At 41.0% G+C, this 22,148-nt stretch overlaps 1 protein-coding gene across 2 annotated transcripts in view; it reads left to right on the forward strand.

The window, feature by feature from the left end:
- The window catches only part of LOC123732429 (transcription factor Dp-1), a gene marked incomplete at its 5' end in the record, with an annotated part of 5,953 nt that extends 241 nt beyond the window's left edge, over positions 1-5,712 (forward strand). Inside the window, 4 exon segments of one of the 2 annotated variants that reach the window (XM_045711558.1) lie at positions 655-804; positions 4,859-5,025; positions 5,130-5,157; positions 5,510-5,712. In XM_045711558.1, the coding sequence (XP_045567514.1) occupies positions 655-804; positions 4,859-4,882 (174 nt within the window). 2 annotated transcript variants of the gene reach the window in all.
- Between the last annotated feature and the right edge of the window lie 16,436 nt (positions 5,713-22,148).

The raw sequence follows: 22,148 nt of genomic DNA on the forward strand, positions 1-22,148 counted from the left end.
ATTGAAAAACACCAGACTTGTTAGCATCTCATTAGCATATGAAAGGGAACCTTTGTGTGACCCCGTGGAGTTCCCAGAAGGCCAGAGAGGGGCCGAAGATCTCTTGATTGATTACTTCTCCCTGAGAGAAGGACTCGCGATCACCAAATTTTATTTGCAGTCTTTTTTTTAAATGTACCGCACCACAGATAGTTTTCATTCATTCATTGATTGTATCTCTGATTGATTGGTGTGTTGGCTCCCTACTGCTCTGACCTGGTGACGGTAACTTACTCTAAAGCTAGATTTAAGATTCAACCTAAGCTCCGATTCCTCTGAGGTTTTCACTTAGCATTGATTTAGCCATGATATGCTACAGCCAGGCGTTTTTCCTGACCACATAACCTGACCAGGAAAGACTTGTTGCCCCATGCGTGACGTATGATGTAGTTCCACTCATGAACCATACACTCTCAACCTTCAGAGATTGAAAGTTTGTGTATGTGGGGATAGATGTTTTTAGAGTATGTATCGATAGGATTAGTTGTAGTAACAATGTGTCTGTGTGGATAGTTGTGTTCGAAAGTTCAGGACCAATGGAAGATTAATGAAATACCATAGCAAGGCGAACTAAATCGATGTGTTTCTGAATATTGCTCATCTCTCCTCAAACAGCAAATCGCATTCAAGAACCTGGTGCAGAGAAACAAAGTCAGCGAGACTTCCTCCCTGGCCCCCCCCCTTCCGGCTCTGTCATCCAGCTCCCTTCATCATCCTCAACACAGACGTACGCACCGTCACAGACTGCTCCATCTCCAGCGACAAGTATGTGTCACTGCAACGTCTTCACCCTAATGCCTATTGCAAAGACAACTCTAGGTCACTCACTACTGAATTGCTACTCCAATTGCCACAGTAGTATAATACACATGTTCATTGCGCTTTATCATTGAAACGCCAATACTTCTCCTACAGTGCTGAAAGTAAATTCAGGTAGGATCACAAGGTTTTACCATGATTCAAATATATCATTACTTGTCATTTATACAGATGGCTACAATACAAACCTGCTTTCTCACAGTAATCCTCCAACTCTCTGTAGGTAGCCAGGACAAACATATTTTCACAATTTCATCAAAATCAATGTCATAGCACATTTTTACCTGATAAAGTAGAATTCTGTTGAAAAATGTTAAAAGTACCATTTATATTCCTAAAACATAGATTGAAAATGATACTTTTGCTGCCTTCCTGACTTTTTGATTTATGGCCGAGTGTCAAAACACCGGTTTTAGATGTCCAAATATATAATCAATATGCTGGAATAAGTAGTGATATTTTAAAGACCAATACATAATTCAAAAAGGCACTCGCACATCTGAGCGATCTTTTTTGCAGGTGCATGGTTACAGTTGAATAAAATGAGAAAAAAGAAGGAACCCGCACACTGCTCTTGATAGTATCACTGCTCTTTAACCTCTTGGGGCTAGGTGGGACGCTAGCGTGCCACCTGTGGTGCACTCCATCAACAGCAGGTGCATTTCAAGAGCGGCAAATTTGAATCCAAATAAATGTCAAAATTCAAATTTTTCAAAAATACAACTATGTTACACCATTTGAAAGATAAACATCTCCTTAATCTAACCACGTTTTACGATTTCAAAAAGGTTTTACGGCGAAAGCATAAATTTAGAGTATGTTAGGACAGTACATTTACAAGAGTTGTGTGTAATGTTTTGTCAAGTCAAAGACAGGGTCACCAAAACCATAAAACCAGCTAAAATGATACACTAACCTTTTACAATCTCCATCAGATGACACTCCTAGGACATTATGTTAGACAATGCATGCATTTTTAGTTCTATCAAGTTCATATTTATATACAAAAACAGCGTTTTACTATGGCATTGATGTTGAGGAAATCGTTTTCCCCTCCAATAACCGGCAGTCAAGTCAAGCGCCACAAATTAAATAATTAAAATTAGAAAACATTGGTAAAATATTATATTGTCATTTAAAGAATTATAGATTTACATCTTTTGAACGCAATCAACTTGCCAGATTTAAAATAACCTTACTGGGAAATCACACTTTGCAATAATCTGAGCACTGTGCCCAGAAAAATACGCTGCGATACAGACTAGACGTCATGTTGGGGAGATCTAAAATCGAAAATACTATGTAAATAATCCATTACCTTTGATTCTCTTCATCAGATGTCACTTCCAGGTATCACAGGTCCATAACGAATGTAGTTTTGTTCAAAAAAGCTCATCATTTATGTCCAAAAATCTCCGTCTCGTTAGCACATGATGTAAGCCAGCCGGACTTCTCGTCATGAACGAGGGGAAAAATATATTTCCGTTCGTTCAAACATGTCAAACGTTGTATAGCATAAATCATTAGGGCCTTTTTAACCAGAACATGAATAATATTCAAGGTGGACGAATGCATAGCCTTTTATAACGTATTGGAACGAGGGTACCCAACATGAAGTAGCGCCAGGTGTCTAATGGGACATCACCGTTCCATGGCTCTTGTTCGGTCAGATCTCCCTCCAGAAGACTCAAAACACTTTGTAAAGGCTGGTGACATCTAGTGGAAGCAATAGGAAGTGCCAAAATATTCCTAAACCCCTGTATTTTTCAATGGGAGAGGTTTAAAGTCAATACAACACATCAGGTATCCACTTCCTGTCAGAAAATGTCTCAGGGTTTTGCCTGCCAAATGAGTTCTGTTATACTCACAGACACCATTCAAACAGTTTTGGAAACTTTAGAGTGTTTTCTATCCATATATAATAAGTATATGCATATTCTAGTTACTGGGTAGGATTAGTAACCAGATTAAATCGGGTACATTTTTTTATCCAGACGTGCAAATGCTGCCCCTAGACCCAACAGGTTAATAAGCTTTACGTATCAGCCTCACGGCCTTCGTCGGAGACCAATACATAAAAGTTACTCCCTACACATGTCACACTTGTGTTCAGATTATTTGTATTTTGCTAAATTAGTACCTTCATAAACTGTACACACACCAATATTTACCAAGCGGTCACTCAACTGGAATTGATTAGCTTGTTCTGTGTTACTGTAATCAATAGCACTTGCAAATGAATCACTCACATCGATATTGTGTTGAAATCAATGGAAATGGGACCATAACCACGGCAACATGTAGTGTTTACGCTTTTCTAACAGACAAACTTCAATGAATTTGGATATACTACATATATCTGTCGATCGATGACAACCTGTCATAGCCATTTATCAACTAACGTACAAAACATTGAAGGGAAATTTAAAAAAGGTCAACTTCATATCTCCAGCATCAACATGTTTGTTTTTCGTAAAAAAGAATGACATCAACCAATTAGTAGGCGATGTCTACTCACAATTGGTCAAACTCACACGATGCACCCCCCCCAGAACAGTCTCTATTAATTGGGGCATGGACTCTACAAGGTATAGAAAGCATTCCACAGGGATGCTGGCCCATGTTGACTCCAATGCTTCCCACATTTGTGTGAAATTGGCTGGATGTCCTTTGGGTGGTGGACCATTCCTAATAAACACGGGAAACTGTTGTGTGAAAAACCCAGCAGCGTTGCAGTTCTTGACACAGTCAAACAGGTGCGCCTGGCATCTACTACCGTACCCGTTTAAAGGCACTTGAATATTTTGTCTTGCCCATTCACCCTCTGACTGGCACACATACACAATCCATGTCTTAATTGTCTCAAGGCTTGCAAATCCTTCTTTAACCTGTCTCCTCCCCTTCATCTACACTGATTGAAGTGGATTTAACAAGTGACATCAATAAGGGATCATAGCTTTCACCTGGATTCATCTGGTCAGTCTGTCATGGAAAGAGTAGGTGTTGATAATGTTTTGTACACTCAGTGTATATCTCTCTGAGAAAATATTTTTGTTAGATGGCGAATACGGAAAAGGAAACGACACTTTTTGACGGAATAATTTCAACGAATTACCGCCTCACATCGGTTTCTAAATAGCGAAAGGGTTTGTCTTTTTCATTTGAAAGATAGCGTAACCCTCAAATCCATGAATTAATGTCAAGACAGAGACATTTATGGGAGGAGGGCCCATTTTTTTTCCCTAGCCACCGTAGTCTGAAAATGGCAAACAGATACTGATCTGTTTTTAAGCAATTTATTTTGTGAGATTGTGATGACTATAAACTTTAATACCAACATCACCAATCTGAGGTAAAAAGGATATGTATTTCCTGTAATTCTTGTGTTGAAAACTTGAGTCTGTAATGTAGTGACGCGTTCTGTCCACCATAGAGAGATTAGTGTAATATACCATAATTAAATAAGTCATTCAAATTTTTTTTATATATATGATATTAAGTGTATCACACACATCTATTACGTCCTACTTTAACCATGGAGAGTAAAATAAATCAAATCAAACTTTATTTGCCACATGCGCCGAATACAACAAGTGTAGACTTTACCGTGAAATGCTTACTTACAAGCTCTTAACCAACAGTGCAGTTCAAGAAGAAAATATTTACCAAGTAGGCAAAAAAATAATTTGTAATACAATAACGAGGCTATATACAGGGGGCACCGGTACTGAGTCAGTGTGCGAGGGTACAGGTTAGTTGAGGTAATCTGTACATGTAGGTGGGGGTGAAGTGACTATGCATAGGTAACAAACAAACAGCGAGTAGTAGCAGTGTACAGGGGGGGGTGTCAATGTAAATTGTCCAGTGGAGATTTTTATGAATTGTTCAGCAGTCTAATGGCTTGGGGGTAGATGCTCCTAAGCACAATTTAACAATGCACTCTAGACTAGAGTCCATAGGTTCTGTGCAGCAGTCTGAACATTTGACGTCCTTACTGTAGATGCGAATACCTTTTCAACTTTGACAACACCTTTGAGATCCATGACGACATAGAGATTCTGAAGCGCATGGGGATGTCCCTGGGCCTGGAGAGTGGGAAGTGCACCGCAGACAATCTCATTGTTGCCAAGTCCCTCATCCCAAGGTCTCTGGAGACCTACGTCATAGGTGAGAGTGGGAAAATGGCCTTCATTGACAAGCTTTTTTGACATGTGTGAGCGTGTGCAGGCCATTTCTGTAATTTCAATCTGTCCTCATCTCCCCTCCCACAGGCATAGCAAGAGGCACCAGTCAAACAAGGTAGATTACCTCTCATAACTTTTAAATCAAAATGTGATTTGAACACAATCCACTACCACACAGGAACATCCTTTTCCCTTTATAATGCACTACTTTTGACCAGGGCCCAGAAGGCTCTGTTCAAAAGTAGTGCACTATATAGGGAAAATGGTGCCATTTGGGATGTATCCAGGAAGTGATCCTGTTTTTGTGTGGCAAAATGTGTCATTACACACCTTACTGATAACAGAAAATCTCAAGCCACACAGGGATCATAAAATATAAATTACTTAAGGTGACATGATAGATTTTAATTTGAGAACTGAGGTGACTGACCAGTGGTGTGGGTTGTCATGGTTCAGCTCTTTCCCAGGTGACCTGGACTCCGCCTCTTTGAATGGAAGGCGGAGCTTCAGCCACAGTAGCACTGCCCTCTCAGAGTCTCGAGGCCAGACGCCCAGCTCCTTCAACGAGGAAGAGGAGGACGATGATGATGAACCCTCTTCCCCAGAGTGACTGACGGACAAACAGACAGCCAGCCAGGCATCAGTGATGCACCATACCACTCTCTCTCTGGGACAGGACTCTTATCTCCCACTCTGTTCACAGGGGGAATGTAAGTTCTCTGGGGATGTGGCCAGATATACAGGAAATAAGTTGCCAGTCATTCAGGTCTATGATAAGATATTTTAGAAGCATTTATATCATCTCGGTCTCACTCTTAATTTCTCCCTTGTAGTTATTTTTGTAAATTACTTCCATGTTGCTTTCTGCCAAGAGAGGCGATAGTTGTGTAATCTCAACTCCTCTAAAAAAGGTTTGTTGTTTTTAGATGGAGTGCAATGTTTTGTAGGTGTTTTCTACTAGACGTAAGCACTAGGAGCAGTGCGGCTATGCATCAAAACGCTCACACTGTCTCGACGCACCAGACTCGGCGACTGAATATTTTTCGTGATTATTAAGGATGTCTTCATATTTACTTCCCTGTTATATTGAAACATGTCAAACATATATGAATAGTATGCGTGTTGATGTAGGCTAGTGGTTTTGCGTTCGGTTCTTCCTTTAACGCAACAACAAACAAACGCTACTTATGATACTCCTTTATTCTTTTTGCAGTTTACTGTTAGCCACTTGATGCAACTGTGTGGAAAGATACCAGCAGCAACCTTTAGCCCAGGTATTAGCTCTACCTTGTCTAGAAACAAGGGTACATTATGAGTAAATGTAGTTATCTTTTAAGTGTGAACCATTATTAGTCTGTCTCTCATCAATGCCTTTTTTAATATAATCATTGAGCCAACATGTAATGGCCTATTCCGTTCAATGCGTTGCACCCTCCTGAATGCGTCCTTGATATGTTGTCATGACCTTTGACCCTTTGAGCTCGTTAGGCCCTACACTCAGTGGACATTCCACTTGGGGAAACATGTGTACTCTCTTTTAGAAGGTTATGCTATGTAGTTGCATAAATGACTGGGTCCGTAAATATACATAAATAAACATCATTTTGGTTAAACCTGTATTTTCAAGGAGTATTTTCTCCAAGTGAGGTATTTATCTCATGGACACCACATTTCCTTGGGTCAGTAAGCCTTCTATTTAGGACAGTGCTTCTTAGTCCTGGTCCTGGGGACCCAAAGGGGTGCACAATTTTGTCTTACACACCTGAATCCACTAATCAAAGATTTGATGTTGAGTTGATTAGTGGAATTGGGTGTGGTGCTACTGCCCAAAACATTTTTTGCAGCCTTTGGGTCTCCAGGACTAGGATTAAGAAACACTGATTTAGAAAAAGTTATCTTGGTCTAATGGTTAATTATGTGGGTACACATAATGTTATGACAAGTTCTTTAATCCTTGAGTGTTATCCTTGTAGAGTAGAAACCCCCTCTCAACCTTGCCAAAGCCTTCTGTTTTAGAGATAGGTGCACCTCAATAGTCTCCTCTTCATCTGCACCGATCTGAAATCATGGGTTAGGTGAAAACATCAGTGCAGATTGAGTAGGCATAGAGAGTGGAGAGGAAACCACTTTAGACTATTTGAATATACCCATTGAGAAACTTCACACTTGCATCTGGGACCCGGCAGCTGCATCACAAAAATCACAAGTTGAAGAATTTTGCACAATAACTGTGAGGAATGATGCCAACATTGTAAAATTTGTGCAATTAGTCCTAGGTTATGAGAAGAAAGTGCAAAAAGAAACCTCTGGGCAACTTGCCGCTAGCCTGCCAGACTCATCAGCAGTGGCGTGAATTCATGAATGCCAGAAGAAGCATCCATGATCCAACCATAAATTCATAGATTATGCCCCTGGAATAAGAGGATGTAAGTTCAATGTGTAGCTAGATGTAAAAGGCTAATGTTAACGTTGCCCATGAAAGGAAGTTAGGCTAGCGAGCAAGCATTTTAGCCAGGTAGCCTGGGACAACAAATAAAAGCGTGTACTGTATGACAGAGTCATAGACCATTTCGTCAGCATGAAAGAACAGAGGATGGCATTGGCGTTTCTCTACAAGTAGGGTGAGTCAACATGCTTTTTATGCGCGCACACACACAAATCAGAACCATGGACAGCCACATATTTAGCTTACATTGTTTTTGGTATCTTTTAGTTGTCACTGTATTAGACTAAGCGTTGGTGATTTGATGATGAAATAGTGCTGGAATAGTGGAGGCAGCTCCTGTTTTCTTTGCGACTTGTGGTTCTAAATTAATAGTTTAGTAGTCAGAAATGTCATAAACATTAACTTGCTTGACCATGCTGTAAGTTATGTAACTGTTTGTTACATGCAATATGCTTTGTGATGAAACAAAGATGTGGTTGAATTTATTCTGCCGCTGTGTCTTATTGTCTCTGCCTTAGGCCTATATATCACGGTCGCAAGGCATATGAACTAACAGGCTATAGAGCAAACAACGCAATTATCACATCACATACACTACCGGTCAAATGTTTTAGAACACCTTCAAGGGTTTTTCTTTATTTTGACCATTTTCTACATTATTATTCTACAGTGAAGACATCAAAACTATGAAATAACACATATGGAATCATGTAGTAACCAGGCGAGCTAAACTACTTCTATGCTCGCTTCAAGGCAAATGGAACTGAAACATGCATGAGAGCACCAGCTGTTCTGGAAGACCGCTCTCCGCAGCTGATGTGAGTAAGACCTTTAAACAGGTCAACATTCACAAGGCAGCAGGGTCAGGCGGATTACCAGGATGTGTACTGCGAGCATGCGCTGACCAACTGGAAAGTGTCTTCACTGACATTTTCAACCTCTCCCTGTCCGAGTCTGTAATACCAACATGTTTTAACCTCTTACATCTAGACGTTCACCTGCTCCAATATCCAATGATGGGCGTGGCGCGAAATACAAATTCCTCTAAAATCCGAAAACTTCCATTTTTCAAACATATTCCTATTTTACAGCATTTTAAAGACAAGACTCTCGTTAATCTAACCACACTGTCCGATTTCAAAAAGGCTTTACAGCGAAAGCAAAACATTAGATTATGTCAGCAGAGTACCCAGCCAGAAATAATCAGACTACCCATTTTTCAAGCTAGCATATAATGTCACAAAAAACAAAACCACAGCTAAATGCAGCACTAACCTTTGATGATCTTCATCAGATGACAACCCTAGGACATTATGTTATACAATGCATGCATGTTTTGTTCAATCAAGTTCATATTTATATCAAAAAACAGCTTTTTTACATTAGCATGTGACGTTCAGAACTAGCAAACCTCCGGTGAATTTACTAAATTACTCACGATAAACGTTCACAAAAAACATAACAATTATTTTAAGAATTATAGATACAGAACTCCTCTATGCACTCGATATGTCCGATTTTAAAATAGCTTTTCGGTGAAAACACATTTTACAATATTCTCAGTAGATAGCCCAGCCATCACGGCTAGCTATTTAGACACCGACCAAGTTTAGCCCTGACCAAAGTCAGATTTACTATTACAAAAGTTTCATTACCTTTGTTGTCTTCGTCAGAATGCACTCCCAGGACTGCTACTTCAATAACAAATGTTGGTTTGGTCCAAAATAATCCATCGTTATATCCAAATAGCAGCGTTTTGTTCGTGCGTTCCAGACACTATCCGAATGGTAAATAAGGGTCGTGCGCATGGCGCATTTCGTGACAAAAGATTTCTAAATATTTCATTACCGTACTTCGAAGCATGTCAACCGCTGTTTAAAATACATTTTTATGCCATTTTTCTCGTAAAAAAGCGATAATATTCCGACCGGGAATCTGAGTTTCGGTAAATAGAGGGAAAAACAGAAAGACGGGGGCGGCCAGTGCATGAGCCTAAGCCCACTGTCCCCTGATCGGCCACTTGACAAACGCGATAATGTGTTTCAGCCAGGGCTTTGAATTACGTCATTCAGCTTTTTCCCGGGCTCTGAGAGCCCATTGGAGCCGTGGGAAGTGTCACGTAAGAGCAGAGATCCTTTGTAATGGATAGAGATGATAAAGAAGGCTGTACTTCCTGTACAGAATCTTCTCAGGTTTTGGCCTGCCAAATGAGTTCTGTTATACTCACAGACACCATTCAAACAGTTTTAGAAACTTTGGAGTGTTTTCTATCCAAAGCTAATAATTATATGCATATTCTAGTTTCTGGGCAGGAGTAATAATCAGATTAAATCGGGTACGTTTTTTATCCAGCCGTGAAAATACTGCCCCCTAGCCATAACAGGTTAAGCAGACCACCATAGTGCCTGTGCCAAAGAACACGAAGGTAACCTGTCTAAATGACTACCGACCCGTACCACTCACGTCTGTAGCCATTAACCTCTCTAGGCTAGGCGGGACGAATTCGTCCCACCTACGTAACAGCCACTGCTATCCTGTGGCGCGATTTTCAAAACCTTAAAAATCCTATTACTTCAATTTCTCAAACATATGACTATTTTACAGCCATTTAAAGACAAGACTCTCGTTAATCTAACCACACTGTCCGATTTCAAAAAGGCTTTACAACGAAAGCAAAACATTAGATTATGTCAGCAGAGTACCAAGCCAGAAATAATCAGACACCCATTTTTCAAGCCAGCATATAATGTCACCAAAACCCAGAAGACAGCTAAATGCAGCACTCACCTTTGATGATCTTCATCAGATGACAACCCTAGGACATTATGTTATACAATACATGCATGTTTTGTTCAATCAAGTTCATATTTATATCAAAAACCAGCTTTTTACATTAGCATGTGACGTTCAGAACTAGCATACCCCCGCAAACTTCCGGGGAATTCGCTAACATTTTACTAAATTACTCACGATAAACGTTCACAAAAAGCATAACAATTATTTTAAGAATTATAGATACAGACCTCCTCTATGCACTCGATATGTCCGATTTTAAAATAGCTTTTTGGTGAAAGCACATTTTGCAATATTCTAAGTACATAGCCCAGGCATCACGGGCTCGCTATTTAGACACCCGGCAAGTTTAGCACTCACCATAATCATATTTACTATTATAAAAGTTTGATTACCTTTTGTTGTCTTCGTCACAATACACACCCAGGACTGCTACTTCAATAACAAATGTTGGTTTGGTCCAAAATAATCCATCGTTATATCCGAATAGCGGCGTTTTGTTCGTATGCGTTCCAGACACTATCCGAAATAGTAAAGAAGTGTCACGCGCATGGCGCAATTCGTGACAATAAAATTCTAAGTATTCCATTACCGTACTTCGAAGCATGTCAAGCGCTGTTTAAAATCAATTTTTACAACATTTTTCTCGTAGAAAAGCGATAATATTCCGACAGGGAATCTCCTTTTCGGCAAACAGAGGAAAAAATCCCAAAGGCGGGGGCGGTCGGGGTCATGCGCATAAGCCAGTGTCTCTTGATCGGCCACTTGAGAAAGGCGATAATGTGTTTCAGCCTGGGGCTGGAATGACGACATTCTGTTTTTTCCCGGGCTCTGAGAGCCTATGGAAGACGTGGGAAGTGTCACGTTAGAGCAGAGATCCTTAGTAAATGATAGAGATGGAAAAGAAGTTCAACAAATGGTCAGACAGGCCACTTCCTGTAAAGGAATCTCTCAGGTTTTGACCTGCCATTTGAGTTCTGTTATACTCACAGACACCATTCAAACAGTTTTAGAAAATGTAGGGTGTTTTCTATCCATATGTAATAAGTATATGCATATTCTAGTTACTGGGTAGGAGTGGTAACCAGATTAAATCGGGTATGTTTTTTATCCAGCCGTGTCAATGCTGCCCCCTAGCCCTAACAGGTTAAGTGCTTTGAAAGGCTGGTCATGAATCACAATCAACACCATTATCCCAGAAACCCTAGACCCACTCCAATTTGCATATCGCCCCAACAGATCCACAGATGATGCAATCTATATTGCACTCCACACTGCCCTTTCCCACCTGGACAAAAGGAACACGTATGTGAGAATGCTATTCATTGACTACAGCTCAGCGTTCAACACCATAGTGCTCTCAAAGCTCATAAATAAGCTAAGGATCCTGGGACTAAACACCTCCCTCTGCAACTGGATCCTGGACTTCCTGACGGGCCGCCCCCAGGTGGTAAGGGTAGGTAACAACACATCCGCCACGCTGATCCTTAACACAGGGGCCCCTCAGGGGTGCATGCTCAGTCCCCTCCTGTACTCCCTGTTCACTCATGACTGCAAGGCCAGGCACGACTCCAACACCATCCTTAAGTTTGCCGATGACACAACAGTGGTAGAACCTGATCACAGACAATGACGAGACAGCCTATAGGAGGAGGTCAGAAACCTGGCCGTGTGGTGCCAGGACAACAACCTCTCCCTTAACGTGATCAAGACAAAGGAGATGATTGTGGACTACAGGAAAAAGAGGACCGAGCACGCCCCCATTCTCATCAACGGGGGGCTGCAGGGGATTGGGTTCCTTGGTGTCCACATCACCAACAAACTAACGTGGTCCAAGCACACCAAGACAGTCGTGAAGAGGGCATGACAAAACCTATTCCCCTTCAGGAGACAAAAGATTTGGCATGGGTCCTCAGATTCCCAAATGGTTCTACAGCTGCACCATCCAGAGCATCCTGACTGGTTGCATAACTGCCTGGTATGGCAACTGCTCGGCCTCTGACCGCAAGGCACTACAGAGGGTAGTGCAAACGGCCCAGTACATCACTGGGGCCAAGCTCCCTGCCTTCCAGGACCTCTATACCAGGCGGTGTCAGAGGAAGGCCCTAAAAATTGTCAGACTTGTCACCCTAGTCATAGACTGTTCTCTCTGCTACCGCACGGCAAGCGGTACCGGAGCGCCAAGTCTAGGTCCAAGAGGCTTCTAAACAGCTTCTACCCCCAAGCCATAAGACTCCTGAACACCTAATCAAATGGCTCCCCAGACTATTTGCACTAATACAATTTGATTTGATCACCTTCTGTAGGTTGTAATATGCACCGCTACTGCTCATCAGAGACTTCTCTCTCGGAGTCCCAGAATACCCACATTGTGTAAATCCGTTCCTACTCCAGAGCAGTTTCATTGATTGAACTGCCTTGTAATACTGAAACGCTCTACTTTACCCTAGCTTGTGTGCTAGTTCAAAACTATACAATACAACCTTTTATTATCCATTGAAACTGAAATGTTTTTTGCCGTCAGTTATTTCATTCCTGACCTCTGGACACCACACACACGAGGCTGGAAGCAAGCACGCAGTGCAGTTCCCTGGAGCAGGTTAGTGGTAAAGTGCTTTTGTCAAGGGCACAAAAGGCACCTGAGATTCTGATACCAGCATTTTTTGGGGAGAGAACAAATTATTTATTTTTGTTTGATCAGCCCGAGTCACACACATGCACGCTGAGGGGTTGGAAGTACAAGATCAGCCACAGTGCAGCGTCCCTGGAGCAGTTGGTGGGTTAAGGGCCTTGCTCAAGGGCAAAATGGCAGGAGATTGTAACGCCTGCAAGCAGGCTCCATGAGATTTTTTCCATTCGGACCAGTTTCTAGGCTCCATGCCGGCTCTAACGGAACATAACAAACACTGACAAAATAAAGAACCAGCATCATTAGATTATGATATGAATGTGACACTGAATCTGAATATTTATCAAATAGAGGGCTATTGATCACAAAACATTTGGTTAATCATTGGTAATATGCCTACAGCCTTCTCGATCCTCACTAGAAAGTTATATATAAATCATCCCCCTTTTTTTAGGCCAGTGGACCAATTTTACAGAAAAATGTACTTTTTGGAACTCAGTTTCAGTTGGGGTCTCCAGTTACTATTGAGAGTTAGAATAAGAAATTACACAAGGTGCAATTTCGAAATGTGGTTGTGCATCAGCAGTCACTCAATTAGCCCATGTCAGCAACAACAAAAAATTAGATCGGTAAATAAGTCAAGTGGCCAACTATCTAAACTTGTAAGTATGGTCGAATTACTGACCGTGTGGGGCACATATTAAAAACTGCAAACATTTGCCTCCACCCTATGGCAAAATGTGTAGAATTGCAGGAAATTAGCTGTACAACTGCAAAAAAAAAATCTTTCTGCCCCATGGCAGAATAAGTAGAATTCTAGCAAACTTGCTTTAAAATGCCAACATTTTCTCTATGCCCCATGGAAAAAATGTGCAGAATTGCAGAAAATGACATTTAAAACATGATTTTTTTTCTCTTAGATTTCACAAGGGGGCTGCTAAAATGTTTTGCTGTTAAGGTTGGAGGGGTATTGATGTGCAGACACGCGCCACTGCGGCAACCCATGATGAGTTGCGTTTTTTGTGTGTCCCACCACCAAAGTTGCCCGTCCCTGGTCGAAATCAATCTAGCCCACCGTAAATACAATATAACCTTAAGATGATGAATAACAAATAAAAAAATATTCCTCTGAGTTTTGAATGCCTCTTCTGAAGCCTGAATGCCGAAAATGCGCATGCGTTGAGATGCTTCAAATGCGAATTTTCCTCCAGCTCAGTTGCTGCGGTACTGTAGCCGTGTGGAGAGGGTAACTTGAAGAGACTAGGTTGTATTGGCTCGGAAATAACTCTTAATTTTTTTATTTTATAAAACAGGCAATCCATCGTTTATAGACCTTTTGGGCATTATAACATTCTTACCATCTACGGTCATCATTTTGAACAACCCAAAGCCAACCATGTCGACCAAGGAGGAGACACCCGCCGACGGAGACAAACCGCAGACGTCCTCCTGGAAAGATTCTATCTACAACCCACGAACAGGAGAGTTTATTGGCCGAACCGCTAAAAGCTGGGGTAAGAAACCGGTTTGGGATACGATCAGATCGGGTTTGCATATTAAAACAATGATATCTCATTGATGTGACAATTCAGAGCCATAGTACAACGTCTCATGGATCGGCTTTAATCAGTTACCAATGTGAATGCAGCCTGGGATACAAATTTGCATGTACATTTTAATCATTCAATAGGCTTATGTTTTTTAGACTGGGCCTACATAACGGAGATGTTTGTTCGTTTATGATTTGCACCTCAATAATGTCAACAGCCAATCAAAGCTGATCAAACGGTATCGGATGTGTTCTTCCGCTCTGTTGGCACCTTTCCCCCATTATAACATTATATACTTAAGGTCAATGATCTGCTGAATTTATATTAATCAACTGCGATGGTTATAGCCTAGAATAGATGGCTACCATATGTCCCCGCATTTAAAATAGTATGAATATTAAAATTAAAATTGTAAACCATGGACATTCATAATTTCTCTCTCAATATTTCCACAGATTCCACGAAATAGGCTTTTTTTTCAGGGGGATTGCGAGTTATTAGCTATTAGGTCACTAGTGTAGCGGGGGAAATTACATTTTTAAACCGATTTCTCATTAACAAAATCATGACGGAGCCCAACAGGCTGAATCGAGGCTGCCTTAACCAGGTCCGTAGGCTAATGTATCGAAATTAATTGCAATGGGATTAACATAAACTGGGATTACAGTATACTAGATTTATGATAATAATAATCAGCCTGTAGCCTTACCAACACTTCCCCAATTTCGTCCCTCTAATCAGTGCAATTAAACTGTTCTCAGAATAACTATAAAGCACGTTGTATCGTCTCGAGAAGCAGTCTTGCACGAGGCTGGCGAGGGTAATGGGGCATGCATACAGTTTCCCCTGTCATAACGCCCTAAATATTTTATTCATGTCATTTAAAAAAATCCTTATTCATGCCAGCACGCGAGTAGGTTCATTTGAAATGTTGTTGCCAAAAATGTCGATAGTTTTGTTTCTGCAATACAGTGGTAGAGTGACGCTATTTCTCGGCCATTACTCGCATGCCGTCCGTCACTCTATAAGACATTACATTTAAATGTAACATTATTATCATCTTTCATAGAATTCTACATCCTATTCTCCTCATTCTAATTATTTAAAACGGAATTGGGAAGTTGGTTGTAGGCCCAAATTTGCATAGGGCCTACAATAAATGCATACAATAGGTTTATACTAGGGTACAAAATGCATTGACTTTAATATGCATGTTGAAAAAACAATTTCTAACCCAATTTTCTATAGGCCTAGAACTCCTCCCATAGTTGCCAAGCTACTGTCGGTGGGAATAGTGTAGGCCTACCAGTATGTGTTTGTGTTCTGTTATGGCAATACAGGCTCACTAATTGGCAGTCCTAGCCCAGATCACAAATTCTGCTGCCATGTTCTGTCTTTGCATGATGTTACTATCAAGCTCTTTCTCTGTCGCTGTCTCTCGCTCTCTATCAAGGTCAAATCAGTTCTCTCTCACAATGCACAGCAGGCACACAATTTGTAGCCTATTGTCAATGAGAAATAATGTGATTTTTTTTTTTTCTTTTTTTTTCTTTTCTTCCCCCCCTCTCCGCTGGTCTTGTGTTGCAGGGAGCATAAATCAGTTTTAGATTTGAGAGAAATGTTGGGCCCTTAAATGCAGGCCTGCCATAGCTTGGTTTTAGAGCAGAAAATTGTGTGTGTGCATGTGTTGGTGGGCGTCTTGCGTGATTGTAATAGTGGAAGTTAACTTGCAGCATTGTGCTTAGTTGATTCCTTCTCAACACATGGGCTTGAATATGGTTTATACTCCAGTAGGCTACAGACATGGAAAAATGGTAGGCTTACTGATGTTGTGGGGGAGGGTGAGATGGGCAACTCCCATGGTCTTCTAACAGGTGTCTGGCAATTAGGAACAGGAGCAATGACACTAGGCTTCAGTCAACAACCTGCCATCCAGGACTTCTATAACAGGCGGTGTCAGAGGAAGTCCCCAAAAATGATCAAATACTCCAGCCATCCAAGCCGTAGACTGTACTCTCTGCTACCGCACGGCAAGCGGAATCAGTGCATCAAGTCTGGAACCAACAGGACCCTGAACAGCTTCTACACCCAAGCCATAAGACTGCTAAACAAGACTGCTATATAGCTAATCAAATGGCTACCCGGACTGCCTGTATGATCCTTTTTTTGCGCTCAGTCTCTTGCACTGTCTATGCACACACACTGGACTCTACCCACACACTCACACATAGTTACACTGACACTCCAACACACATACATAGGCACACACACGCTACATATGGACACACATGCATACTGACACCACACACCACATACGCTGTTGCTAATGTCGTATCTATCCTGTTGCCGAGTCACTCCACCTCTACCTACATGTACATACAGTTGAAGTCGGAAGTTTACATACACTTAGGTTGGAGTCATTAAAACTCGTTTTTCAACCACTCCACAAATTTCTTGTTAACAAACTATAGTTTTGGCAAGTCAGTTAGGACATCTACTTTGTGCATGACAAAAGTAATTTTTTCAACAATTGTTTACAGACAGATTATTTCACTTATAACTCACTGCATCACAATTCCAGTGGGTCAGAAGTTTACACATACTGAGTTGACTGTGCCTTTAAACAGCTTGGAAAATTCCAGGAAATGATGTCATGGCTTTAGAAGCTTTTGATAGGCTAATTGTCATAATTTGAGTCAATTGTAGGTGTACCTGTGGATGTATTTCAAGGCCTACCTTCAAACTCAGTGCCTCTTTGCTTGACACCATGGAAAATCAAAAGAAATCAGCCAAGACCTCAGAAAACAAATTGTAGACTCCCACAAGTCTGGTTGATCCTTTGGAGCAAATTCCAAACGCCTGAAGGTACCACGTTCATCTGTACAAACAATAGCACGCAAGTATAAACACCATGGGACCCTGCAGCCGTCATACTGCTCAAGAAGGAGACGCGTTCTGTCTCCTAGAGATGAACGTACTTTGGTGCAAAAGTGCAAATCAATCGCAGAACAACAGCAAAGGACCTTGTGAAGATGCTGGAGGAAACAGGTACAAAATTATCTATATCCACAGTAAAACGAGTCCTATATCGACATAACCTGGCCGCTCAGCAGAAGAAGCCACTGCTCCAAAACCGCCATTAAAAAACCAGACTACAGTTTGCAACTGCACATGGGGATAAAGATTGTACTTTTTGGAGAAATGTCCTCTGGTCTGATGAAACAAAAATAGATCTGTTTGGCCATAATGACCATCGTTATGTTTGGAGCCGAAGAACACCATCCCAACCGTGAAGCACGGGGGTGCTTTGCTGCAGGAGGGACTGGTGCACTTCACAAAACAGATGGCATCATGAGACAGGAAAATTATGTGGATATAATGAAGCAACATCTCAAGACATCAGTCAGGAAGTTAAAGCTTGGTCGCAAATGGGTCTTCCAAATGGACAATGACCCCAAGCGTACTTCCAAAGTTGTGGCAAAATGGCTTAAGTACAACAAAGTCAAGGTATTAGAGTGGCCATCAAAGCCCTGACCTCAATCCTATAGAACATTTGTGGGTAGAACTGAAAAAAGCATGTGCGAGCAAGGAGGCCTACTAACCTGATTCAGTTACATCAGCTCTGTCAGGCGGAATGGACCAAAATTCACCAAACTTGTTGTGGGAAGCTTGTGGATGGCTACCCAAAATGTTTGACCCAAGTTAAACAGTTTAAAGGCAATGCTACCAAATACTAATTGAGTGTATGTAAACTTCTGACCCACTGGGAATGTGATGAAAGAAATAAAAGCTGAAAACAATCATTCTCTCTACTATTATTCTGACATTTCACATTCTTAAAATAAAGTGGTGATCCTAACTGACCTAAGACAGATAATTTTTACTAGGATTAAATGTCAGGAATTGAGAGAAACTGAGTTCAAATGTGGCTAAGGTGTATGTAAACTTCCAACTTCAACTTTAATTACCTCGTACCCCTTGCACATTGACTCTGCACTGTTAATCCCTGTATATGGCCATCCCACTGTTCACAGATGTCAATTCAACGTTTATTCCACATTGGTTCATTGAAATTATGTGGAAACAACGTTGATTCAACCTGTGTGTTCCCAGTCGAACACACTGGTTATTCACTGTATTTTTTTGTCAGCATTTCCCTTCAAAAATGTACTCTTCATTGTTGGAAAAGGACTTGTAAGCAAATATGTCACTGTTTGTCTACACCTGTTGTTTACAAAGCATGTGACAAATAAAAATGAATTTTATTTGAACATGACAAATGGATGGAGAAGAACCATGGAGAAGTTTTCGCCACTTTGTTCCTTTAGACCTTGATAGTCAATGCTCATTAATCAGGTTTTAAATAGCTAAACAGTTGAATGTGCAATGACTCCAACTCTCTCTCACACACTCTCACTCACTCAGTCACTCACAGCTGAGGCTGGCAGAAATGTAGTTAAATGGCCAATGATGCAGACACTCTCCGTTATGTGTGCACACTAATAGTTCATTCTCATCCCTTTTTTTTACCAATAGTGACCTCTTTGAGGAATTTCACCCTGGGAAAATCTGGGCTTGGTTTCATCATGTCTGCGGCATTTCTAGGACAGTGAGATGTGTTTCACACGCAATTGCCGTGTAGCAAGGCAGGTCAGGGCTTCACACGCTGAATGATGCACCCTATGGCGGCTTCCAGTGTATTGATGGGGTGGGGGTTGAGATCTAAAAATACATGTAGTCCTGCTTTGTGGCATTTCGCAAAGGCTCTATGTTATACAGATCATTGTTGTGGGTGTAGATATGGTTGTCCTTGTTCAATAGAGCCATTGGACTTCTTTCAGCAATGTTCCTATTGACGGATTAATTGCTATATATACAAGCAGGCCATTTTTTTCCGGTCTCTGCAAGACTACAACTTGTGTTGTGCAGTGCTTCGTGCTCTAGCCCCCTTCGCTCCCCAAAGGCGGGCTTCATTTAAAAGGAGGCGGACACTAACAATAATCCTTTGGGCAAAACTGAATGAGCTCACCAAGACACAATGGCTTCAAGTGATTCCTCTCATCAACATGAATTCGATGATGGAGCTATCTATTAGCTACATGGTGACATTCAAGCATACATGTTTCAATCGGAAGATAGCGAAGAGGATTCGAATCAGAGTTGGATTTAGCTAACATTAGAAGCTCAGCTAAAGCCGATGCCAGCACCTAGAGGGCAGATGACAAATATGGTGCTTACTTAAGTAAGTTATTTGTCCTGCAAGCCACCTAGCTAACTTTTAGTTTATCTACTGAAACCCTTATTGTGTATTGCTGGCTAACCTACTACTGCGTTACAGTGGGGAGAAACCAAATAATTAGCTATGCAGCTAGCTAGGCAAACATCTACCGGTAGCCATATCTAAGACTAAAAATAGATATGTTGTATCTCGATTGTAAAATCTCTTCTCTTTTTAGCCGTAAATATGGCTAGCTACTAAACAGTAAGCTACAATGTTGCAACCAGCCACCTAAAGCTAGGTTTACCAACAAGCATAAGCACATGACTGGAGTTAGCAGATGCCAGGCTAACTAGCTAGCCAACTTGTTATGCGACATGCCTCGCAATTGTAACTTTTTAGCAAACGTGTTGCATCAGCAACTGTAAATAATTTACTAGCTAGCTATGTAACGTAATTGACGGAGTTGACATTGGTTATGATTATGACAATGGATGCATTAAAATCACAAAATGATAGGCATGACGCAAGATAGGATTCCCAACAGATGTAAATAACAGGTATTGCATATCCAGCTAGCTAGCCAAGTTTACTAGCAAACAGTGAGGAGAAAACAATAATACAACTTACTGTTGTAAAACTGAATCTGGTTTCACTATGAAAATATTTGCCTAAGCATGCCTGATAGACATGATTGTAGGTAGATACTGTCTGCCTACCTACCTAGGCTCATTTGAACGGCCTTGTCCCTGTGCAAAGGTTGAGGGTTATGCCCTAATCATTTCTATTAGGCTAGATATTGTTGCAAATGTAATCTCTGTGCCTGTGCACAACTGTTGTTCAAACTGTACAATGGAGTATAAATTTGTTTGTTTTTTTGTCTTGCAGACAATACCGTATGGTGCCTGGGCATCTTCCTGGAGTGGATTCTAGATATAGAAACATAATTACTTTGTCTGCATGTGTCATTGTAGCAGAACTGTATCCCTCTCGAGGGATTAGACATTATGCTCAATTTCAAGCTGATGACTCATGAGGAGCTGAATGGCAGTTTGATCATGATCCTCCTCCCACATCTTTACAAGTATTCCCTGATCTTACTGTATGTTTCTTTGGAATGGAAATTTCATCCTGACCACCTCTACCATCTGCTGATCACCAGTTCTGTTAGCTACAGATTGTTAAATAATGTGATTTAACCAAAGATTTTTTTGGAATCTATTACTAGGAGTTACAGGATAGGTACTGTTTGGTGTAGCAGAGAATTTTTTAACAACCTTAGCAATTCCGTCTTCATCCTCGATTTGGGGGATAAAGGAGTTTCATAAAATGTCATTGTCGGGTTGCAGTGGGTTGAATTTAGAAAATGCTCTGTTATGAAAATACTTCTTTGCTCCATAAAGTAATTCAACAATATGTGCTGCCATCATGTCTTCTCACTCATTGATCGAGACAGGTCTCTGTCACGTGACATGCAGCACTTTGGGGTGGACACCCACCTGTTTTGATCAATGAAAGAAGACTTAATATCATCAAGATGTCTGCAAAAATCTGTGGGTAAATCACATTATCTGGTGTAACAATCTGTAGCTACAGTTCTCTGCACTTGTGTGTCTCCACCTGAGACGCACACTGAACTGTACTACACTGTTCATAAAAAAGTGTTACTTTTACCATATAACATTGTTGTTGAATACCCAGTTGTCTTGAGTTAGCATTAAAGAGTGTACATTCCTATATTTTAGACATCCAAAGAACGTTTGTTTATTTGTCAATCTGAATGTCTAGGATCTGTTTGATGCTACAGACCCATGAACAGTTTATATACTGTAATTTCCGGACTATTGAGCGCACCTGAATATAAGCCGCACCCACTGACTTAAAAAAATATATTATTTTGAACATGAATAAGCCGCACATGTCTATAAGCCGCAGGTGCCTACCGGTACATTGAAATAAATGAACTTTACACAGGCTTTAACGAAACACGGCTTGTAACAAAAATAAATAGGCTTTAACGAAACACGGCTTGTAACAAAAATAAATAGGCTTTAACGAAACACGGCTTGTAACAAAAATTCAAAATTAGCAGTAAGCTTTAGTTGTCTTTTTGCACGGAGTCAATTCCTCACGCTGCTGTTTCCAACGTCTTATCATCGACTCATTAAGACCAAGCTCCCGTGCAGCAGCTCTATTTCCTTTTCCAACAGCCAGATCAATCGCCTTCAACTTGAAAGCTGCATCATATGCATTTCTCCGTGTCTTTGCCATGATGAGGGTGACAAAATGACTACTGTAATCAGAATGATGGGAAGTTTGAGAGTGCTCGATTTAATCTAAACAGTAAAAAAAAAGTTGTTTGACCTTAACCCGTTCGGCAATTTCATTGGTCTAATGAAAGCTTGAAAGCGGGAAAAATCCATATATTAGCCGCGTCATTGTTTAAGCCGCGTAGTTCAAAGAGTGGGAA

Source organism: Salmo salar, unplaced genomic scaffold, assembly GCF_905237065.1.
Source record: "Salmo salar unplaced genomic scaffold, Ssal_v3.1, whole genome shotgun sequence".
Classification (NCBI taxonomy): domain Eukaryota; kingdom Metazoa; phylum Chordata; class Actinopteri; order Salmoniformes; family Salmonidae; genus Salmo; species Salmo salar.